We start from the raw sequence: 25721 nt of genomic DNA, 5'->3' as shown, positions 1-25721 counted from the left end.
TTATCTCCACTGCCGTGCGTGCAATTGACCCACGCTCATTGCTTTCTTTAGCTATTCACCTGGCAGTCTTTACCCCATGCACTGGTAATCAATGGTGTTGACCCATGCATATAGTGTAGATTTATCCTCTTTGCATTCTTTCACCTGGCAGCCTTTACCCCTTGCACTGATTATCTCCACTGACACGCATGGTGTTGACCCATGCACATTGCATTGCATTCTTCAGCCGTTCACATGACAGCCTTTCTCCTATGCAACCTGCAGCCTTTCGCCTGTGCACCCGGCAGCCTTTCCCCTGTGCACCCGGCAGCCTTTCCCCTGTGCACCCGGCAGCCTTTCCCCACTACACCCCGAAGCCTTTCCCCACTACACCCCGAAGCCTTTCCCCAATACACCATGCTGTCTATCCCGAATATACCCCACAATCTTTCCCCAATACACCCCGCAGTCTTTCCCCTTTACACCCCACAGCTGTTCTCCATTACACCCTACAGCCTTTCCCCTGTGAACCGGCAGCCTTTCCCCTGTGCACCCGGCAGCCTTTCCCCACTACACCCGACAGCCTTTTCCCAATACACCATGCAGTCCTTCCCCAATACACCCGCACTCTATCCCGAATATACCCTACAACCTTTCCCCAATGTACCCCGAAGCCTTTCCCCCAATACACCCCGAAGCCTTTCCCCCAATACACCCCGCAACCTTTCCCCCAATACACCCCGCAACCTTTCCCCCAATACACCCCGCAACCTTTCCCCCAATACACCCCACAACCTTTCCCCCAATACACCCCACAACCTTTCCCCAATACACCCGGCAGCCTTTCCCCACTACACCAGACAGCCTTTTTCCAATACACCATGCAGTCCTTCCCCAATACACCCGCACTCTATCCCGAATATACCCTACAACCTTTCCCAATGTACCCCGAAGCCTTCCCCACTACACCCCGAAGCCTTACCCCACTACACCCCGAAGCCTTTCCCCAATACACCCCGAAGCCTTTCCCCAATACACCCCGAAGCCTTTCCCCAATACACCCCGAAGCCTTTCCCCAATACACCCGAAGCCTTTCCCCAATACGCCCGAAGCCTTTCCCCACTACACCCCGCAGCCTTTCCCCAATACACCCCGCAACCTTTCCCCCAATACACCCCGCAACCTTTCCCCCAATACACCCCGCAACCTTTCCCCCAATACACCCCGCAACCTTTCCCCCAATACACCCCGCAACCTTTCCCCCAATACACCCCACAACCTTTCCCCAATACACCCCACAACCTTTCCCCAATACACCCGGCTGCCTTTCCCCAATACACCCGGCTGCCTTTCCCCAATACACCCCGGCTGCCTTTCCCCAATACACCCGGCTGCCTTTCCCCAATACACCCGGAAGTCTTTCCCCAATACACACCTGTGCACCCGGCAGCCTTTCCCCTGTGCACCCGGCAGCCTTTCCCCTGTGCACCCGGCAGCCTTTCCCCTGTGCACCCGGCAGCCTTTCCCCTGTGCAATCGGCAGCCTTTCCCCATTGCACCCGGCAGCCTTGCCCCATTGCACCCTGCAGTCGTTCTCCTGTGCACCCGGCAGCCTTTCCCCACGGCACCCAGCGATGTTTACCTGTGAAGTTGTTGAAGAGCCTGCAGTAGCTGGAGAAGCGGTTCCGGACGAGCCACTGCTGTGTGTCGGAGATGGAAGAGGACAGACCCAGGACCTGGAGGAGAGAGAGAGAGCAGCAGAGTGAGGAGGGCTGGATATTCTACTAATGTTTAGGACGCCTCTCCCCTGTATTGTTTTCCCCTATTGGATGACCAGGAATTGGAGCACGGTGTGCCAATTTCCACATTCCAGCTGGGTCGATTGTGACGTGTGAGGCCTTGTTCCAGTAGGGAGTGACCCGGAAGTGTTATCTGCAGGCTGGCAGTGCGTCACTTCCACCTATGGACTCTATCAAAGGGTCACATGTGTACTCATGGGGTCTGCTGAGATTTATTGATTGAGTTCCCTAGTGAGAAAATGTGCTGGAGGTTTGTTGTAAGGAAAGGCACTCGAACTATCCCATCCATGCACTGTTTGTACATATGTGATGGCTCAAAGTGCTTGCTCCATCATATGTGTGTCTGTATGGGATATTTGTATAGCGCAAACTGAGCATTATACAGGATCAAAGGCAACAGGGGTTCCGAGGAGTCGTTAGTTAAAGATATCATACAATCGCTAGGTTTGTTTTAAAATGGCGAAGAGCTGGACTAGTACCAGCATGCATTGTACCCAGTCCACCTCAAAGTAAGATCAGACATGGCGTATACACATTCCACCTCAAAGTGAGATAGGCATGGCGTGTGTACATTCCACCTCAAAGTAAGATCAGACATGGCGTGTACACAGTCCACCTCAAAGTAAGATCAGGCATGGCATGTACACAGTCCACCTCAAAGTAAGATCAGACATGGCGTGTACACAGTCCACCTCAAAGTAAGATCAGGCATGGCATGTACACAGTCCACCTCAAAGTAAGATCAGACATGGCGTGTGTACATTCCACCTCAAAGTAAGACCAGACATGGCGTGTTTACATTCCACCTCAAAGTAAGATCAGGCATGGCATGTACACAGTCCACCTCAAAGTAAGATCAGGCATGGCGTGTACACAGTCCACCTCAAAGTAAGATCAGACGTGGCGTGTACCCAGTCCACCTCAAAGTAAGATCAGACATGGCGTGTACACAGTCCACCTCAAAGTAAGATCAGACGTGGCGTGTACCCAGTCCACCTCAAAGTAAGATCAGACATGGCGTGTACACAGTCCACCTCAAAGTAAGATCAGGCATGGCATGTACACATTCCACCTCAAAGTAAGATCAGACGTGGCGTGTACCCAGTCCACCTCAAAGTAAGATCAGACATGGCCTGTACACAGTCCACCTCAAAGTGAGATATGCATGGCATGTACACAGTCCACCTCAAAGTAACATCAGACATGGCATATCCACCGCCCACCCCAACATGGTGGGCCTGTGTTGATGACTAGGGCCCTACAGTCCACCTAGAGGTAATGAACGGCACATCTTCTAGTGCGCCTCGAGCGCAGAATATTACGCCTTGTGTGCTCTGCAGGACAACGGGTGGCTTGCTGTAGTGGCGGTGGTGCCTTAGCTACCTCGAGGTAAACTATTGCATGGTTGCTGCCCACATCAAGTCAATTGTTTTGCTCAGAGCAGGTAAAAGCAGCTCACCTGCTGTCCGTCTGAAGAAGGGGTGGGATGTCTACAGTCACCTGAAGGTAAGACAGGACGAATCCAGTGTTCTAAGGTGGGTGGGTCGGTGCCCCTCGGTGAGGTCTGTGGTATTTCCATGTCTAGGGATCTCTGCATTCAACTCGTGTGATACACCTAAGGGTGCCCAGGCCCTGCTCCCCACCCAGATAATATTAGGGTTCAGGGATTCCTCTGAAGCCCAACATGTGTCCGTCCCCATCACGCACGTCAAGTGTGCTGTGTGTGGTACTTACCTCTCCTGCGCCCTCCGTGGAGCTGTCTGATTGGCAGGTCGGGGAAGAGCAGGCTCTGAAACCGGAAAAACATGAAGGCATTAATGGTGCAGAAACTACAATCCTTTAAATAAAGATTGATTGATATATATATCAATCAAAAGATTAAACCTCAAAACCACGAGCTCTGTTAAGACTCCCAGACGTGTGTTGCAAGAGAGGCTGCGTGCCCCACGTCATGTCACTCAGAGAGTAGGCTTCGTGGTCGTGTTGTGCCCATCACTGGAGTGGTTGTGCACACTTTACCTCCTGTGTCTGTCATTTTATCACAATATGTAAGGCATCTTTATCGCTCATTCATCTTCTGAATTTCTGCATGGTTATTTTTGGGGGTGCCGCCGCACCCCTACTTCCAGCGCCTCTGAGATGGCTAAGATGGTGCCAGAAGAGAGCACCGCTGTAGGGTTTGCAACTGATGACCTTCGAGTGATGGTCATGTAATGTAATGTAATGTAATGTGTCTTGTAAAGCGCACTGCTGCCCTGAGGCGTCGTGGCGCTGTAGACCGCTGGGGAACCCGTCCTGGCTATCCCTGTGAGATGGTCCCTACTGGGTATCTCCAAGGTGAAACCAGGCATCCCCAGCGAATGTGGGGGGGCCGTTGTAGAGATGAGGCAAGCTAATGCCCAGAGTTGCCGAGTGTGATCCCTGGTTAGAGTAGGCACCGATGCGAGAATTATCGAGTCCGCTGACCCTGGTCCACGACCCTGCCGCGTCGGGAATTGAACCCTGGTCCCGGGCCGTTCTCTGCTTCCGGGTCTGCCGCCTCTAACCAGTGAGCCACACCACTCCACATGTACGTTTACACAGGATGCGGATCAGTCAGCTTCGATTATGTTACATCCCACCCAAAACAGATGGCAGGCAAGACCGGAGTCTGTAGGAAGCCTGGTGCCCACAGACACTGCCACACATTCACACGGGTACCAGAAAGCACAGTGTCACCAAGGACACCATGTGCCATCCTGGGCATTCATTTAACCCTATAATGCATCTGGGACTTGCAGTCCTAGTTCAACTGAGCTGCGCCATTCAGACCAAAGACCTAGTTTACCAGAAGGGAGTACTGGACTCCGATATAGCGCCTCAACGGTGCTAGCGTCCCAGCCTTTCACCCCTTCCAACTGAGAAGGTGCCCAGCTCCAAGGAGGTGCCATGCTTGTGAGCAACGGGCTGGCATCAGTCAGGTACGCTTTGCCCCCAACCCAAGGTGCTCCCATCGTGCTTTGCACATGCGTTTTACTATCTTTATCATGGTCTACTGTGGAATTGCTATCTGCATAGCGAATGTCCGGCATTAGCAGATGGTCCTGGGTAGGGAAGGGGGTCCTCATACACTTATTCTGACTGTGCCCCTCTTTATCTTTAGCCAGTCCTGCCCCCTCTTCACCCCCCCCCCCCCCCCCATGGCATGGAGTCATCTTGCAACCTTCTCCTTAAACTCTGGCTACAACTTTAATGGCCACAAGAGTAAAGGGTGAAGCTGCCATCCTTATGAGACGCCTGGGAAAGAAGGTGCTTTTGCCCAAGATCACACAAGGACCTAGAGAGACCCTAACAGCTGATCCCAGATTTCTTAATTTGTAGATCTGTGTGTATCCGCTTTAGGGGTAGCTTTTGGTGCAGTGCCCTTTGCAGTTTTATTGAGCTGGTGACATTGATCAGTCAGGTAACCACTAAATTTATTATATTGGAGTGTATCTTTCAAATTACAGATTACCATCGTAGCAGGGCTGACTCTGCCTTTCATATTTCTGAGTTTGATCATTGAATACCATTTGATTGGGTAATACCAACGTCTATTATTGACAGTGCTACAAAGTAGTAAATATCTGCGATAGAAAGAGCTGTCTACAGACCAGATATTGACGTGCGATAGGGTGTTTCACAAGCATCTCGTGATCAGAGCCACATCCTTCACTCACCGTTCAGGGCTCGATAACTTGAAGTTGCGAGAGAAGGAGAACCCAGGGATGCTGCCGGGGCTGTAAGGGCTGGTGCACACTTCCACATCTGGCCATGGGACACACTGGGGAGAAGAAGCACAGAACAAATTTAAGAACCTGCTGAAGAGGAGACAGTTCAAAGATTCCTCCTTCCTCTTCCTCTAATCTATGGTTTTTCTATGGGTGCTCACCATTCACTTATCATACCTCTGTAAAAACTGTGGTGTCCCTCAAGAACCCCATATCCGTCCCCCACTCCCTGGTTACCCTGCGTAACTTAATCATTTGCATATTGTACCTCCACAAAGATGGTGGTGTTCATCAAGACCCTAATGGCCTTCTTCCACTCCGTCACGTAGCCCACAAAGATGCCCCTTAGCCTTCCTTTGTAAGGACAATAGTCCACTGAGCCCCAATGTCCTTTATGAAATCCCCAATAGTCACTGTGCACCACCAAACCCCACACCTCTGACCACCATACGGATGACAGTGCCCTGTTGACCCCAGTGCCTGGTTTCCAAGCTCCTCCCAATCATGTCACTCACATCCCTTAGTTGTATTTCTTTCTCTTCCCGGTTCTTCTGTACCCCCATGAACTTCACCTACCCCTCTGCAAAGATCTTGCTGAAGACATTGGAATATCCTAGGATTTCAGTGTTCAATCCACCTTTGCTGGTTTCCCCGGGTACTTCAACCTTATCGCACAACACCCGCCACTGCCATTCCACTGAGTGGGGCAGGGTCTTCCAAGCTCCTTTGTATCTGATACTCTCTTTAGCTCCAGATCATGACAGCATCTTTCAGGACTCCAATAGACCTCATGCCCTCTTTGGCTCCTGATCATGTGGTCTACACACAGCATACTTCTGAGAATGGTGATTGCTTTCATGGCTTTGATAGGCTTCTCGCCATCCCCAGAGTCTCCCAGTCATGTTACCTACTGCTCAAACCTCTGAGAATGCCTTGAATAGGGCTCTTGCCCTCCTCCATTGTCCTGTGATCCCAACCATGTTGCCTATTCCCCAAGCCTGTCTCTGAAATGGTGCTGTCTTTCATGGCTTGAATACCTCGATGAACCTCTTGGACTCTCTCGTGTTGCCAACCAAGCCCTTGTAGAACAGTGTGGCCTTTCATGGCCACAGTACCTTTTTCACCATCCTTGGTCCCCAATACCCTACGACCTTGTCGCTTAGCTCCCCCCAACAAACCTCTGTGAGAACTGTAGTATCATAAGATGGCTGATATTTGTCTCGATCTTGAATTGACCGCTTCTCAATCTTCTCCCGGTCAGTTTTCTGCTTTCTGTCTGCTCCTTTGGGCTGAAAAAAGAGAAATTACATCTTTCCAGCGACTTTTGTTACCACAGTCTTGCAGAAAAAGTGCCTTTGTCAACCACAAACAATTCATTCAGATGGGAATCTCAAGATCCCAAAATCTACTGCAGGTCGCCATATGATCCATCATAACCATCAACCTCTACATGGAAATCAAAGGAACCAAACTTACTGACAGCAGCATCAGGATCCATCAGCACACCAATGCCATATAACTCTGCCTGAAAATCTCCACTTCTCACTTTGTCCATCGACTCAAAAGATGCCTCGATCTCATTCAGAATTGGATATCTAGTGCCGATCTAAAATTCATATCCGCCAACTCAGAATTCCTCCTGTTTGCCAATAGCAACAAACAATCACAAATTCAAACCTGGCTTTTTTAAATGAACTTAGAAAGGTTCAACCCCCAAGTGGACACTGATGGCCAGATTGATCATTGAATTGTGTTGCCCTTGTGTCACGCATGGTGTTACAAGGGCAACACAATACTTAAGTCAGATTTACCAAGCAACGTAAGGCCACCTTGTGTGGCCCTCCATTACCAGGCAAATATACAGTAACGCAAGTCAGCGCAAGTCGCAGCCATGCGTCACTCTGCCCTGGGATGGGCATGGGTTAGCATGGATGGATCATGGGTGTTCCTACTCATCCATTTTTGGAGGCCAGCTCACCCTTGAGGCCCCACAGCCTCTAGTTCTCTACCGTGGATGGAGTCTATGGATGTTCTGGCACACCCACCCATGGATTTTAGCGCATTCCCAGATTTACCAGACTGTAAACGGGAATGGGACAAAATGCTACGACTTCCATGGGGAGGTGCAACGAGGAGAAATATCTTTATTTTTCAGCACACTTAGAAAGAGGAAATAGCCTCTAGGATTGTTTTTGTGTCTCTTTCTGCACAAAAGCAAACCTGCCTGAAATGCACGCACCCATGCACCTTGCTAGGGTGCCTTTGTTGGTGCTAGGCTGCAAATTGTGTGCCAGTGCAGGCAGAGAGCAGGAATGCGCTGTGTACTGGTAAATACGGCGCATTCCTGTCCTCTCTCTTTCACGCAACACAGCAAGTTGTCTTGCTACAATGAGTGAATGATTGAGGAATCTGGCCCTGACTGACTGTATAGTCGCTTGGTCTAATCCTCGACAACGGCCTCTCCTTCAGAGACCACATTGACAAACAAAAACTTGAATAGCTGATAACTCCTCCACCAGGCCTGCGTCTCCTTTTAACAAAATGGCATGGGGACTTCTATGCACCCTTCTCTGCCCAGAACCAGCCCGTCTAGGCCTGCCATGGTACCTACAGTGGGTAGCCAACCTGCGTTGGTACCTCAGCCCTTCCAAAGTATAATGCTTTCAGTGCACTCTACTCCTCCTCAGTTCCAGTCATGCACTTCCAGGACACATGCACAGATGCACACACGCCTCCAAATGTTATGTTCTGTTATAGGCCATTTGTATAGCACCTGTTCACCAAATGGTCTTTTGACCCCCGTTAAGGGTAACTGCCCAAATCATCCACAATCTGCATAGCACTCCATGTGCACCTTGGTCCTCAATGATTGCATCCCTGGATCATTTAGAATCCATACCGCGCCATGCACAAAAATGCTCCTAAAGCACCTTAAACCTATCCATCTGAACCCTGCCTCTTCTAAAACCCACACATAGAACCTGCACGTCAGTCATACCCAAGTGCACCCCACACATAGGACTTCCAACGCACCCCAGTCTTTTAAATGCACCCCTAATCCTCCAGGGCCACAAATAGCACTCCCAATGCACCTCTAATGTAGGTAATTGCACTATAACCCCTTTGATACACCTAAAAATGCCCTAGTGCAACCTCTGGAACTTACACTCTGTTCTGCCCTCCCACCATGACGCCTGGCCTACAGCCCTTGTTTCACCAGTGCTGAACCCAACGCAGACCTCAATTCAGTCTGTATCTCGCTAGAACTTCTTGCTCTTCCAGGGAAATATCCCCATAATGCACCCAAACCAGCCCAGTCCTGGCTTGCAGCCCCACATGTCTATAGCCCATCTCTGTATCTCACTCCTGACCTCCTCCATCCCCTGGTATCTCAGATGTGCACGAGCTGTGTCTCAGGGACTCCTGAATCCGGGACTCCTGAATCAGGGGATCAGGGACTCCTGAATCCTGACCCTCAGCAGCCCCTGCTCCATCAGTGCTGCAGCCACACAGAGCTGATTGATTTGTTAATGTGTTCACATTTTAATAGTTATTCGTGTAACCAGTTAGTATTGTGACTGTGTTTAACATAATTGCCTGTATGATTTAATTGGATGTTTGCATGTTTTTACAAATTGTCTTGAAAGAATAACATTAATGAATGCATACGCAGCTCTGTTAAGGCACTTTCAATCAAACAGGGTTCTTATAGAGTGCGGCTAATCACCCGTTAGGGTCTCGGGGCACTATAGGGGTGTGAAGTGGGGGTGTTCTGCAGTTCAGTCAAAGAGCTAGGTCTTGAGGTCCTTCCTGAACTGAGGCAGTGACGGGGATTGCCTGAGATGTAGTAACCCTTGCTGTTTGAATACTGGGATCACCCACTGGCTTTGCAGGATTGAGGCCCATTCACAGCTTGAATAGTGACCCTCTGTCCTAAACACCAGCACCTCTTTTAATTCAGTACTGGGATCTGCACACAACTCTGCTGCTCACTGCTGACCCGGTATTAAACATACACACAGCTCTCCTACTGCCCTTCAGTCCTAACCTGTGACATCTACTCCCTGTAACTTGCTACTGATATATATATATATATATATATCAGCTCCAAATTTCCCCCAGACACGAAGGAAGTGGCCGCACTCTCGTGGTAAGTTTCAGCAATTTTGGTAATTTATTTGCACACAAACAGGACACGTTTCGGCATACGTGCCTTATTCCACTGTGTCAACGTAAATAGAGGCTCCCGCCATGTTATACATTCAAATCTAAAGTTTTTTTGCGCGGAAGCCCACAGTTCATAAACATAGAAAGCGGACAGAACACTTATCGTCACTTTAGGGGCCATTTTGGAGTTTGGCTATATACAATAATTACATCAATTCATATGTGTATATGGTATAATAAAGCCAAAGTAATTCGAAATTCATTCTTTCAAAAATAATGCAAATTTTAGGTCCTACGTACATAGTCTAGTTATAGGCAAAACGTATTATTATGTACATAGTGACAGTTCGTCCCACTTTGCTAAATCTGCAAATGACCTAATTGAGCCCTGAATGGGCAGGCTACCAAGGTTAGAGACATAAAGGATATACTGCCTAATGTCATCTTTGTAGGAAACTTTTTTTAAATGTGACTATATACATTATTTACATATATACAGTGGTAACTTAACCAAATCAAGATTAATTAAAGTGATAACTTCTGTGCTGGATCTAGGCATGGGCGGAAAATCCGTTTCGCTCGCGGATTTTGCGGATTTTCGGGAAATTCGCAATCCGCGAGATTTGCGAATCTCCCGCCAAATCCGCGAGCAGCGGATTTTGCTCGCACTGCTCGCACTGTTCGCGTGAGTTCGCGGCTTCCCAGTACAACTTCGCGCCCCGCGAATAAGTGCTAAATTGCAGAAATACGATCTTAGCAAAACTGAAACTACTTACCAGGTTCAAAAGTTCAGGCTCATCATTAGTAGCCATTTCCTGTAGTGCTTCCTGAGGGGCCCCTCCAGAGTTCAGTTGCCAGTTGCAACTATTATGTGACCCTGCTCTGAACCTCAGAATAGTTACACATATGCCACAAAGGTCCTGAATTACAGCTAAGGGAGACAAGCAGGAGCCAGGCTGGAAGTTAAAATCCATTAATCCGCCCCTAATTCATTATTGTCAGTTGGGGCAGGGCAGGTGTTGTAACTAATTTTGCAACAATGAAAGCACTTACAAAGTGCAAAAGATCACTAATCAGGGCGCACTAAGGAAGCAGGGGCCAGCTAAAAAAATATTCTGTGACACATTAATCAGCCCCAAATTAATTCAGGTCACTTGAGGCAGGGAAGGTGTGCTTTGCTTTGCCGAAAATAATGTACACTGGACAACCAGAGGGTGTGGTGATGAAACAGAGGGTGGCATGGGTGGGCCAGAGGGTGGCATGAGTAGTCAGAGAGTGGCAGTGGTGACAGAGAGTGGCAGTGATGAAGAAGAGTGTCCCAAACAGGCTGGACACGTAGAAACAACAAGTTCGCAAAACTTGCGACCCGACAGGTAAGTTCGCAAATTGCGAAATTGTAAAAACCCTCGCGAACTGGCAGAAACACGGGCGAACACAAAAAAAAAAAAAATACGCAAATTCGCGGGAATTCGCGGATTTTGCGGATTGCGAATTTGCAAATCCGCAAAATTCGCGAACGCGAGATTCGCAAAATTCGCCCATGCTTAGCTGGATCCTACACAGATCTAGATAGCCCAAGTATACACAGAACTAAATTTTATAACGTATTGGTAGCATTACATGCCGCTTCAATTTCTGTGTTAACAACATGATTGAGCCCTTAATAAATATATATATATATATATATATATATATTTCTACAATTAAGATTATCTGAACATCAAGTGGGGTTGTTAGATGATCCGAGATTGTATACATCAAGTGGTGAATCCGGGATTAGAATCACGGCTTCCAGGATTCAAAAGCCCGCCATTTAGCCAATTTCGACTTCTCCTCCCACGCCTTCCCTTTGCCCCTCACTCAGCACCCCCGGATGCCCAGCTCCTCTCAATCCTAATGGAGGACACTCACCTTGAACACCTTCACCTGGCAGCTGGCAGAATGCAGGTGCTCGGTGTACTCTCCATGTTCGTTCTGTCTGAAGGTGTCCACCTGGACTCGGAAGGGCACCCCCTTCTCTCCTCCGTTCTTCCGCAGCGTGAACTCGGTGCTGATACAGTGAACCTGGAGGCGACAATTGCATTGGTGTCATGGGGTGGGGTCTTCTCACACCATCTACTTTTTTTTAGTTCACCACAATCTGATACAACTTCCCAGAGAAGATCCAATATCACAGCATATATACTTTTAGTTCACCAGAATATGATACCCCTCCCTAGATCAGATCCAGTGTCACTGAGTCCACTTTTAGTTCACCACGTTCTGACACACCCCCACAGATCAGATTCAGTTCACTAAATCCGCTTTTATTTCACCACGATCCAATACACCTCCCCAAATCATATATAGAATCACTGAATCCAATTTTAGTTCACCATAATCTGACACACCACCCCAGATAAGCTCCAGTATCACTGAATCCTCTTTTATTTATTTTCAACCCGATACACCTCCCCTGATCAGATCCAATATCACATAATCCACTTTTAGTTCACCACAATCTGATACACCCCCTCAGATCAGAGCCAATAACACAGAATCCACTTTTAGTTCACCACAAACTGACACCTCCTCAGATCCGATCCAATATCACAGAATCCACTTCTAGTTCACCACAATCTGATACACCCCCTCAGATCAGAGCAAATATCACAGAAACCCTGTCAAACAGTGTATTGCTGTTTGGGTACTGGGAAGGGGAAGGCCATGGGGTTATGCTAGCCAGATCTCTACCGAGGCAAAGGGGACGTTTCTATTTCATAGTGGCCGCAGATCTGACTATAAATAGACCAAATCTTCTTCAGAGACTTTAACTGCGCAAAGACCAATTACCATCTCTCCAGATTTCTTCGCTTCTTTTAGATTTTGAACAGTTCGCACATTTTCTGCAGATCGCTTTTCTAATTCAGATAGTTAGAAGCAGATTGTCTGGTTTGTCTGAATTTCCTGGCAAATTGAAAGTGTGTAGAAACATCAGAAAAGAAGGAAGGAGGAGTGGGGTCAATGAAAAAGGAAGAGAAGCCGCATTGGCCGATATTAGCAGACCAGAAATGTCCACCATCACGATTTATGTGGAAGTCTCAGGATTCATTTAGCACAACTTGGTGTTATTTGAGCTTTCTCCCTCATAAAATTGTCTACATTACAAAGAAAGGTAATGGGAGCATAAATTCCTTGAGGTTTGGTCTTAATCTCCCTCTTGGGTTTTGCCAAGGTCATTGGAGTCTCAGTGGACCACTGTCCCTACGAAAGAAGTGTTTGTGGGCTACGCGAGGGAGTGGAAGAAGGCCATTAGGGTCTCAATGAGCACCATCATTCTTGTATGATAGACTAGGAACACTGCAGAAACTGACTGAGGGATTCAATTATTGTAATAGCAGAATCGAAGGCAGTCGGAGCAGTGACCACCTACAGCGTAACTCTTTGCAGGGAATTCACCAAGTGCAAATCACCCGGTGATTACTTTTCAATACACAAACATGCATAGTGGGGCCTAAGGGAAGGTGTATGAAGGTGCACCAAAAGGCTGCTTAGAGATGTGTTTGGGATGGGACATGTGCGAGGAAGATGGAAATCTGGACATCTGGACGCACACTATTTAGCTGAAGAAAGTGATTGTCTGGGGGACCCCACATGTTTAAATTAGCATGTTTTCTAAGTGTTCGATAGTGCTGGAAATATATACAATGAGTCTACTTTGATGTACTTTCTTTTCATACTTTTCACCATTGGCTTAAGAAACATTTTCAGTACTCTGGGCTAAAGGTTGGCTACTAGCTCCCTTCCTGGTGGACCATCTACAAATGGTCTTTCTGTGTGGTCTATCCTTTGCTAAAAAACAAAAGTGAAATCAATATTTTTGCCCAGTGGTGGGAGGAAGGGGCAGGAATCTAACTTACCTGGACAAAGACTGATGTCCTCTTCATGGGATCCCAGAGAAAGTCGACTGTGTTCAGCATTGATGGATGTGCGTGAGGCTCCATCACCCCCACTGACAATGGGATATCTGCAAACAGGATTGTTAATGAGGAGCTTGACTAAAACACACCAGGAAGAGCACACCAACCAGCTACAGAACCATCAGGGCTTGATTCCAACCAGCCATGGGGAGCCTGGCATCAACTACCTACAGAACCATAGGGATACACAGTCTAAACAACTGTGTACAGCCTGGCATCAACCAGAAACAGGACCATTAGGAGCATAATGTGAGCATGGGAAGCCTGGCTAAAACACACTATGGGGAGTTAGTCACCAACCAGTTATTGGGGAACCTAATCCCAATGAACCATAACTTATCTAATCCCATTTCAACATCTCTAACCTTAGGCCAAAAACTGCCCAAAGCACAGCTCCTACCAACCTTATCTTTACTGACCCCAACCACCTCATTGATCATGGCCCCAACCAATTACAGAGTGCCTGGTACCAACCTAGTGTTGAACCATGTATAGCCTTATGTGTCTGCAACCCACGGAAAATCTGATTGCAAGTATCCATATCGAGCCGTGCTTTGACTCAACACAGACAGATTGACCTCAATCAATCACATGGGGACTTGTGCCACCCAAAGAAGTTGAGTCAAGGACTGACCAAGTGTGACTGTATGTATCCCAGCCGACACTATGAGTAGATTGGTGTAAACTAACCATTTGAAGTCATACTAACAATAGTAAGAATACAACACAATGTATGAGAGCCTAGTCCCAACCAACTATTGAAAATCCAATGTCAACCAACCATGTGTAGCTGGCTCTAGCCTACCACATTTCATTTCATGGGAATTTATAGAGCGCAACATACACCAACAGGTTCCTTGGCGCTGAGAAGTGAGTGAAGAGTACAGTGCTATGCCAGAGACAGCTAATTATAGGCCATGGTAAAGAGCCAAGTTTTCAACAACTTCCTGATCCGCAGGTAGTCTTCTTCACACCTGAGATGAGCAAGAAAGGAGTTCCAGATCCAGGGCATGCGGACTCAAACCAACCTCGTAGAGCATAGCTCCCATCACCAATACCAAGCCTGCCACCAACCAACCAACATTTGTAGCTATATGGCAACAGTTTTGTGCATCTCAGTTCCTAAAAACTACAGAGATGTTAACATCAATCAACCTTGTGGAGTTCGTTTGTATGCAACCATGGAGAATCAGTTCTAAACAGAGTACAGGGGTGGGGGAAGATAAATCACAACCCACTGCAATTTTCTCAACCTGATCCAACCACAGAGAATCTTGCATTGATCAACTACATAGAGCCAAACCCTGACCAACCACGTGGATGTCTCAAACACGAATTAACTAATGGTGAACCTCACCACAATTGACTATGGAAAATCTGGCACCAACCAAACATAGGGATCCAGGCAACAATCAACCCTATGGAGGCCAGTTCCAACCAACCATGGTTCGCCTGGAAACAACCAATCACTTTGGCGCATAAACATAATCACCCATGGTTAACCTGCTCCCAAACATGCCCTTACTCTATTTAATGATTCAAAGCTTAGACAACTGAAAAACCATGAAGAGACATTAATTACATTTGTTTCCATTTAGTACTCTCTCTGTCTACCTCCCTAGCTCCTAGCCCCTCTCCCCTGAATCTCTCATCTTGCTTGCTAGTCTGCCTAGCCCCCTGTCCTTTGTGCCCTTTTGACTAAGCACTCTTTCTACCCTTGTTGGGGAAAGATTCAATATTTATACTCTGGAGTCTCAGCGAACCTGCTGAGAGAGTCCACTACGCCATCTGAGCTGCTCACAGCTGAGGTATGGTGTGGCACCCCTTGCCAAAGCACTCCCTCTCCACTTTTTGGGGAAGGATCCAGAATGTAGGCCTTGTAGTCTCAGAGATCCCTCTGAAAGAGTCCACTGCGTAAAGGGAGCCTCCGCAACGGAGATAGGGAAGTGATACCACTTCCTCTGGGATCACAGCTTACTGGACTTTGGACGTTGCTTTGACTCATCTACCGGTTTGTGTTCCCCGTCACCCTTCCCCTCCTCTTCCCATGCGGTGTCCTTCACCCTCCCCTCCTCTTTCCCGCCTTCATTACCTGTCAACTTCCCCAGCTCCTTCCCCCTCCCCTGAATCTTTCCCCCTGCCTGCTTTTCCCCTTACGAATTTGTGCTTATTGTTTATTTAAACCATACAAGTAACTATGTTGCCATGCTCTAAGAACTATGTAGCCTTTGTAACGATGTAACCTGTAACTTGGATCTGATGCTCATGTAAAGCGTGCTGATACCTCCGGGTCTAGCCAGCGATATATAAAACCTTTAAAATAAAATAAATATCCAATCAACCGTTGAAATCCCTACCTTAACTAACACCGAGGACCCCTGGCATGAATCAATGCATTTTCTTGCAACGCACACAACATAATCGGTTTAGCCTCTAGGCACCCAGGAGGACTGAAGCAAGTGGCACTTACCGAGGTCCAGAATCCGATCTCCAGGGCGACTCCACTTCCAACCATCCAGCTGCTGTCGCACTGTGTACTGGAGCCGTCGGTCGTGGAAAACGACACGGACCACGCTCTGTGAGAGAAAGCCACCGACATGAGGTCAATGTGAGCAGCATCTATGCATAAGACAAACCAAGTGATCACACAGAGGATAATTAGACATTCACATGGTTCTGCATTAGAGGTAACTTTCTAATCCCTCTACAACATAGTGCCTTAAGTAAGTGAGGCGCTAAATGATTAATGTTTAAAACCCTAAAGAACCCCTGCTAATCACTACCTCAATAGAGACCATCCCCCTAATGCGGTGAGCATCCACAGAGCAAAGGGTACCTCTGAGACCTTGATTGTGATGATGGCCATTGACCTGTCGACTTTAGTCCACACTGGAATAGTTTGACAGAAACGCTACTGTGTGAAATTAAAATCTGTGGGAACATGTCAGACCCTAAGCGAGGCAGTCATCCAAACGGAGGGACTGTCTTCCTTAAGGTGAGTGTATATGTGTCTGGATGCTGGGTCTCTATATATGATTTTGGGGAGTGGCTGGCTCCTACAAACCCTCAGAGGATGCCACAGTTAGTGTACCCAGAAAGAGGGTTGGCTGGAGCATCGATGACATCACTATCAGACCATCTTAGTTGTGATTGGGCAGTGCATCAATGACCACATTACCAACCCAAATGAAGAGAGTAGTTTGTATTTGCTCACCTTTACCATTCTCTTGCACTCTGGAACCTCACTGCTAACCTTAGTGTTGCTCAGCATTCGTATCTCGTAGGACTGGCCTGCAACGAAACAAAGGTGTCAGCTCCTAGAAGTCGATAGTAAAACGAGACCCACACCTTGGAAGCAAGATTCCAGAAAAGCATGAGTACAAAGGAGAATTGAATAGGCCATTAAAAGTAGCCCAAGCAGCAGAAGACAGGAACATGTGCCATAGAAACAACTCAACCACAAGAACAGAGGAAGGGGAAACTGACTGCCAGAACCAACCTACGAACATGGGCAACTGTCCCAAACACCAACCCATGTATCAGAACATAGGAAGGGGTACCAGTCACACACACAAGGGAGAACTGGTACACAGAACCACACAAGTACCAGTACAAAGGAAGGGAGAAATGAATAACCAACCCAATCATCAGAACATGGAAAGGTTCAACCATCCCTTGAACCAATCCAAGCAGTGGAACACAACGAGAGGACTGCTAGACCCTGGGCCTAACAGCAAGCAAGCACCAGCTCATGGGGAGGAAGCACTGCCCTCTAGAGCCAACCTAAGCACAAGAACATGGGGATGATGAACAGATGATGTTTTAACCAATCCACTCAGAAGAGCATGGGAAGAGAGAACCTTTGAGTATTGGAGACGGTATTCTGGTACTAACCCAAGCCTCTTGAGAAGGGTAGACAGAAGCAGCTCTTGTCACCTAATGGAATCCCCAGAACGTGCTAATGGGAACCAGCTTCCAGGATCCACTCAGGACAGAACATAGTAAAGAGGGAGGACCAGCTCCTGGTAGCAACTTGGGCACCTGTACATGGGAAAGGAGGCGCACCTTCTTGAACTAACCAGAGAACTAAAATGTGGGAAGGAAGAACCCGCTCTTAGAACCAATCTAAAAACACAATAGTGGAAAACTGGCCCAAATCAAGCCACCAGAACTGGAGTGAGAGTGTCATGATGGTTGGAATCAACCAATGAACACAACCACAGCATGGGATGCAAACACCAAGAATCGGCACAAGTATCTGAGCACCGACAGCATGAACCAACAGAAGCACTAGAACTTTGGAAGAAAAAACCTGGTACCTAAGCACAAAAAGTTTGAACCACCCACCAGAGAAGACCAATCACTCTCCCAATCGCTCATACCACCAAGCCCGACATTGATTTCCCCCCCGGTAGTGATCTTGGTCGAATGTTCACCTTGGTTCAAGTATGTTAGCGTCTCATCCTGGATCTTGACGGCGGGTGAGGTGGCTGCACAGAGGATGTACTGAAAGGCTGGACAGTGCAGCTCAGGGCTTGCATGAAGGGGCTGGTCCTCCTGCTTCAGGAATGGCAAAGCCAGCGACTCCCTGCAAAAGATTGTGTATACATGAATATCACGCCTTTGCGCATCATTGGTCAGACGGGCGCTTACACCTACTCAGAACAGTTCATTGCATGCCGAGGCAAAGACCAATATGAAGACATCTTTCACAATCTTTGAAAATGTAAAACACTTCACCTTTATTCAGAGTGGGAAATGATTATAAGAATAACAGTGCAGTAAAATGACTTCTGGTGGACTGAGAGGATATTTGGGAGAAGACAAAAGGTCTGTTGGCCTTGTGCAGGCCTTGGCAGGCATCCTGCCAGGGACATCCACCATCCTGACTGGGGGCAGCCTGCTGTATTCAGAAATTGCCACTTGCCTTACAGGGATCTTCCTGCTGTAAAGAGAGTTGCCACCATGCCTCCCAGGCAGTGCACTGGTTGAGACCATCAGTGGGCGCGGTGCCTGCCTCTGACCTAGAGGTGTTTTGGTGGATTGACTGAAGCCAGGAGTTACCTTCCGATGGTAATCCAGCAGTATCCCCAACACTACATAAAGTGGAGAAAAAGTGGGCTGCGGGGTGGGGTGACGGCCGGTTCTCAGCATCCCTCCCAGTTCTCAACACCCTAAATAGAGCCCTTTTTCTTTACTTCGCAAATTAAGGCTGGGAAGTTTCGTCGTAGCCTGGCTGGAACATACGGTGAACCCAGCTGATAAATTATTTTAAATGAGAGGCATTTTGTACCAGGTTCAATGAGCAACAGAAACCCAGTGCAGTGAGCCCTGGCTAATTTTTACCTGAGCTCAGGGTCGGCTTTTGCACTGGTGGCGCCCAGTTAGACCATCTGTTGTGGCTCCCCCTCTCCATTGCCTCCTTCTCTACGGATTTCCTCACTCTCACCCTCCAGCAATGCCCAAAGTCTGTCCATAACCCTGCTCTCACATACAATTTCTTTGTTTTATAGCGCTACTCATGTGTAGGGTGTCAAAGCACTGTATATCACACACACATTATACAGAGACCATGAATCATACATATGCAATTGTTACATAAAACAAGGAGAATTACAAGGTGTAGGAGCCACATGTCATTGTCATCAGTAAGCGGTATAATTAAAGAATGTTTGATCTGAAGAAGCACAAACTCAGGATCTAAAACGTACCACAGTGATTGGGGTCGCCTTTACTAATAACAATGTATTTCCACCCAAACGAACCCTTTTAGCAACACTAGGATATGAAACACGTGGTAAAAAACCTAACAATCTAACCTATGCCATTCTGTTTGCATGCAGCTCTTTGAGGACTGTGCAGTACATGCTAATAGACCAGATTCAGGCAGGAGGCGCCCGATTATTGAAGCAAGAAATTGCTTTAATTTGGCTGTTTCCCATCTGAAATTGTCTCTCCTTCAAAGGAAGTCAGTGGGGAAAACACATCCCCCAATTTCTTTAAAAATCTCCCACTTTCATGTTTTAAAATGTTGACATGTATGCTGGGCTATATTAGGATTGTAATTTAGAAACTGCAAGTAACAAAAGGATCTCTATGACAAAAGCAGTAACCCACTGGGCTATCCACATAAAATACAGTTGTGTGATTTGCACCGTGCACATTCTTTGCAGCAGGCACATTAACCCTCCGTGCTACCTTATGATGAGCCAAACCTGCTGCTAGACAAAACTCCAATCTCTCTCCAGCAGGAATATTAACCACAAGTGTCATCTTCTCATTTGCAAAGAAAAAATATTGTGCTAGCAAAATGACATAGCCGGAATATCGCCAATCAAAATATTGTGAGGTTAACTATATGTAGGAATATATAGATTTACTATTCTCAGCTCCACATCTACAGACCTTAAAGATTATATATATATATATATATATATATATATATATATATAAACACCAGACGCTCACTTACATCCAAATGAGCCCGACACACAGGAAATTTCGCAACTGGATTTATTTCAGAGAGTATGAACAGCGCGTGTCTTGCAGGTATTTAGAAACGCTGTGGCAGACGCGTTTCAGCATAGGCTTTCTTCAGTGCCTCGTTTCTATGCCGGTTCTCCCACCACGGGCTTGTGTCTTATCAGAATGGTTCCTTGGCCACTCCCATGGCGAAGTTGTTGTCAGGTGCCCTGCATAGGTTCTCGCACTGGCCTGGGTCCCGTTGCATTCTGGTGAACGTAGTGCAATGTGGTAACTCATACAGTGAGGGGTATTACCAAACACCAAGTGGCATTATCGCAGCTTCTTTCACCTTCGGCTTCGGATCCCAGGAGAACAGTTTGCTTGAAACCAGTTGTTTTCCCTAGTAGAAAATCTACATCACTCTCTCCTCGAGTAGACGATGTCGCACAGTGGCTATATCTCTGCTTGAGGGGGTGACACGCTGTACCTTCTAAGTACACAGTCTACTTTTTGTTGCTGGTTTGCTTGTGTCACTCCAGACCGAGAGGGGGTGTCGGCGACCAAGACTCCAGCTACTTGGTCTAAACATGAACACCAGACGCTCACTTACATCCAAATGAGCCCGACACACCAGGAAATTTCGCAACTGGATTTATTTCAGAGAGTCTTAACAGCGCGTGTCTTATATATATTAACAAAGTACATATATGAGTAATTAAGAATAGTAAATCTATATGCCTTTGTATAGATACCTTCATGATATTGTGGTAGTCGATACTCTGGATGTGATATTCTTATACCAAAGTATATAAAACATGATATTCTAGTATCATACCTCATAGGCACATATCTATGTCCCCACAGCTCAGCTGCACGTATTGTGATTTGTTGTTCCTGTGTCACTATGTATGAAATAGCTTAGGTAACTGGGATTTGCTCCTTGCCCTGGTGTCTTGGGTGCATATCTTGGGATGGAGCAGCAGTGTCTGGTGTCCGTTCCTTCCTCATTGGCTTTAAACTATCAGTTCTAGATTAGATCAAAATAATATTGATTTGATCTTGAAAGAAAATTACAATCAAGCTTTCTTAAATTGTTTCCAAAAGACAGAAAAAAATGAATCATCTCAAAGAAACAAAAAGTTTACATCAAAGACTCTGGAGAAAATGCTGTATTAATGGAATGTGGTGGTTTATCAAAATTGTTGGTTGGTAAAATTAAAAACTTATTAGGAGATAATTTGCAAGGGGGCTCCCGAAATTTCGACTGCCTGGGGGCCTCCACTGGGTTTAATCCAGCACTGTAACCTATCATCATTCTCATAAGACTTTGGGGCATCCACTTTGTCCCCAGAGCTACAAAGCAGTTTTGTTTTGATAAAAGGTACATTTCAGCTGACTCACCTGGCATTCAATCAGAGAGTTCGGTTCAAGTCAAACAAATGCAGTTCATCAGATCTGCTGTAGGTTGGCGGGGGGGGGGGCCATGGGAAACCAATGGGGCCGACATAGCTCCAAGAGACCAACAGTTGTATGTTATGGTATGTAATGGAGATTTCTAAGACACTGACCTGGCGCTAGAGTCTTCTAGGAGCTTTATGATTAGCTCGAGAGGAATACATGTAAATGGAACTCAAACCAACAACACTAGAAAAATTATTTGGGGTGGGAGTACGGACTGTCACACTGAATGATGGGGGCCCATCCAAGAACACACACTGTAACCTGTACCATACTACAGAGAATCAAACATGTCCCTTTAACGGTGGATGTCAGAATGTAATATATAGAATAAAGGACCCCCTGCCGTAGATTATATGGATATTGCACGTCACTGAGGAGTTCCATGACCATACAGAGGCATGAAGCAGAAGGCTGAGTTCCTTTATTAGGTATTGGAACTCCACTGTGACTATCAATATCCTTAAAATGTAAGGCAGAGGATATTTTATGAATGACGAGTTGCAGAAACATTGTGCTGCACACCCAATCGCACAGCTTTGAAGACTCACAGTACACCTTTTTCGTTTTCCACAAGTTTATTCAATGTTTTTCCAACTTTATCCAGTTTTTTCAGCTTTATCATTTTTAACACGATAACACCGTTCAAAGGCCCATATTGCTTCACATGAGGCGGTTGTGCCCATCCAGGCCTCTGACCACAACACGATAAGACTTAAATCCATGTTTGCAGCCAAAATCATAATCCCAATGCATTTCAGGCTGTTTTTAGTGCCCTTCATCAGGGGAAGCTGTTTAAAAGCGAAAATGACATAGAACCCATCTTAATCATTTGTGTTTAAACACTGTAGTAATTATACATAAGTGCATTCAGCCATAACGTTTATACTGTGTGTAACGTGACATTACCAATGATTGCCCATCCAACACCATCGATGCCATTTGTGACCTGAATTATTTTCTATAAATCATCTCTCACATCATGTGTAATCCATTACAAGCGTTTACTGCAAGCGGAGACCTCCCCCACTCCTTCCTCGATCCTAAACCTGCCATTCTACCCGCTATGCTATGTAAACTCTCGACTTGCCTCGTGCTCTCTAAAGCAACAACGAAGTAATAACATTATCCTGCGTTCAGAAGTTAATTACAAAGGATATTTTATGCCTTATAATACATGATCACACATCGCCCTTCCTGAGAACCACTTAAATTCTTGCAGTCTTGATCCTTCATAAGAAAGAGGTAGTATGACTGCAAATATAAAGAATAAAAGTGGACTCTAATGTGAAATTAACACATCCAAAAGTAGTTAGTAATTTGTTTCTAACATATTAGAATAAGGCTGAAGTAACTCAGATTAAAAAAATGCTAAGGCTCAGAAAGTGTAGAAATAGGCAGAAAGTTTCCAGTTTTCGTGCAATGACCTTTAGTGTGCCTCAAATAAACATGTTGCACTAAATCTCTCATTTCTGCTCATTACTGTTTGTTTTAGAAAAACAGGCCAAAAAATGAAAAGCCAGTTTTAATTGTTGTGTTTAAACTACAGCTGCAATTATGTTCTGTGCCCTGCCTTCAACCATAGCTGCTGGAAGCTGGCATTATGACACCCTGCTATCCTGATTTACATTTTTTAGGGGATAGTCTGTAGGTTGAATCATTATACTCCGGGCACTGAAAATATGTAATTCTGCAGCTGCAGCGATTTTCGCATAGTGACAGGTTTGTTCCATTTGCCACATAATCCGCCATCTGCTGCATTATCTGCATATTGTAACAAAAAAAATCTAGCTCAAACGGATCAATAATTACTAAAAATATGGCAATGTGTTCCTACGCGCAGGAAGTTCCTTCGCAAAGGTTGACTGATCATCTTTTGGTTGTTTATCCCTGTATTTGTGTGTTAAATTGGTACTAATAAGATAAAATAGTTCCCCAAAAGTTGTTAGCATTGTGCAAAAACGACAAAATAATGAAGTACTACTATCACATAATGTGCCACATTACACCGCATAATTTGTCATTCTTGCTGCATAATGTAGTTAACACTGCTGCATAATTTGGTCCTCTCCTGCCACTTTATTCTAGCAGCCCTAATTATACGGTAGCCCATTTCAAATGTTACCATAGGACCAAATACCCCAGCTTCTGTAATTACAAGTGCCCATTAGAATGGGAGCTTCATGAAGTGGGGGGGATCTGGGGCCACTTTTTTATGAAATGCCAACTTTGCTACCCCGTGCCCTGGGGCATCTCCATTGATATGTGAGCTCCATGGGTACAGTCTGGGGACACAAAAGAAATGAGATCACCCAGCTTTTGATACGAAATAATTATTTGTTGCAAGTTTATTAGAACATTGGAATGTTGATCGCTCCATTCAAGAAAATGGAGAGCTAATGGCTTCTAATGGCCGGTAGAAGCCTGGAGCATCAACATTCCAGTGTTTTCCTTTCACAGCTGTTGGTGTGAACAAGGGCCTCATGGAACCCGAGTGGATTTCCAACCCCTAGGGCTTCGTGGGGCCTTTGTCTTACTAATTAGAATATTCTGCTCTCTAGTGGCAGAATGTTCTAATAGCCTTATAGCTCTCCGTAGTGGGCTATACCGGCTATTAAAGGCCCACTTCCTTGTTAAAGGTACCCTCCTTAGGCTCCGGCCTTCAACAGCTGGAGCGGGCCTTTAATGGTCAGTATAGTCTACTACGGAGGGCTATAAGGCTATATTCAAACACAGTTTGGGCTCACCTTTCGGACGATCTGGCTAGTCAGCTATGAAGTATTAAACAGTTCACCTGACACCCACTCCTAGTGCCAATGTATTATAGGTTTTCCATTAGTAGGATTTACTTTCGAGCAAGTCGGAGTATCACCAGGCCCTCCCCACAGTTGCTAAGATTGCAAATGTCAATATCATCTGGCCTGGTGACTCGAGATGACCTGAGGAATAACTCGGACACCACATCACTTAATCTTTCCAGGGATGCTTTTCTATTTCTTGGTGCCTAGTATCTCCTGATAACTTAGCCAAGGACAAAGAATGGCTTAACAAAGTCCCCGAGAGCCCCTGCCCTTTCTGTATACTGTTCTAAAGCTCTGTTTACTACCTGTGGTGGTCTGAGAGAGCTTGGGGGGTGGACACAAGGAGGAAGATGAAAGGGTAACACTCCAGGGAGACAGGTCTCAATTGCATGAGGCTGGCTATAGAACCCACCTCCTTGTAAGTGGATGAACGTTGTCAAAGGCTTGAGATGTGTAAAACACAGTCACATATTTACTCTTAGATAATAAGGCAGCCGGCTGGTCTTAGCTTCTCCCTGCCTCACTAAGGCACCCAAGAAGTTTAGTCTGAATAATGTTAATCCCAGATTCTGACAAATACACCGAAAACATCTAGATTTAGGCCAATTCCTATCAAAAATGGAGCTGTAAGAGGCACGAACTGACCCTATGTGTAATATATATTCACCAGAACTCATAAACTGGTGTTTGGAGGAAAATAGTTGAATTCCCAAAATATATGTAAAGCTGATTTTGAGTGACAAATCATGTGACAAGACTTATTACTAAAATTATTACTTTCATGCTAGGAGCATTGCAGCTGTGGCTGTTATGTATAGCCCATGTAGAGGCATTCCAATTTGACAAATCCTCTCTTATGTTACAGCTGGCTGCCATGCGTGATGCAATGAGGGGAGCGCTTCCAGTAATCTAACATATGGTGGCCACTGATGTCATCGTCTCGGGTGTGGTCACTTTCACAACACTAATAATATTAGTAGCTTGCAATGATTTTTATGGAAAACACAAGAGGTTGGAGACCGCTTATCTACATACTTTTATAGTGATATAAACGTATATATTGATACGCACTTGGGCACCTCGCATGGCGTGGTAAGCTCTACACAAATACAACAGTGCAACTTGCTCTATTGCACATAAACAGTTTTACATCCTTTGTCCATCTCTAAAAAGGCTCCTCTGTGTTCCTAAAACCATGCCTGATAAAGTGACCTTGACTTCAAACTATAGACTGTTTATTCCCCTTCCTTCCTATCGGTTCTCCTTACCTTCCATCCTTTGCATGCCTTACTCTCTGTCTCTGTAGCCTTCCCTACACAGCATGCATGTCCGCATTCGCTGTTAT

At 46.2% G+C, this 25721-nt stretch overlaps 1 protein-coding gene across 1 annotated transcript in view; it reads right to left on the bottom strand.

Moving 5' to 3' along the window:
- Nucleotides 1-25721, bottom strand: part of LOC147717532 (transcription factor CP2-like protein 1) — a 44044-nt gene that overhangs the window by 11012 nt on the left and 7311 nt on the right. The window contains exons 2-10 of the mRNA XM_086924341.1: nt 18089-18240; nt 16867-16943; nt 16123-16228; nt 13593-13699; nt 11605-11757; nt 6705-6815; nt 5476-5579; nt 3512-3566; nt 1621-1714 (exon numbers count right to left, since the gene is read on the bottom strand). Of these exons, the coding sequence (XP_086780467.1) occupies nt 1621-1714; nt 3512-3566; nt 5476-5579; nt 6705-6815; nt 11605-11757; nt 13593-13699; nt 16123-16228; nt 16867-16943; nt 18089-18240 (959 nt within the window). The remainder of the gene's footprint in view (nt 1-1620; nt 1715-3511; nt 3567-5475; nt 5580-6704; nt 6816-11604; nt 11758-13592; nt 13700-16122; nt 16229-16866; nt 16944-18088; nt 18241-25721) is intronic.

The sequence above is a fragment of the Lissotriton vulgaris genome, chromosome 5 (genome assembly GCF_964263255.1).
Source record: "Lissotriton vulgaris chromosome 5, aLisVul1.2, whole genome shotgun sequence".
Taxonomy (NCBI): Eukaryota; Metazoa; Chordata; class Amphibia; order Caudata; family Salamandridae; genus Lissotriton; species Lissotriton vulgaris.
The sequence above is the reverse complement of the archived record's forward strand: the minus strand, read 5'-3'. Positions and strand labels throughout refer to the sequence as shown.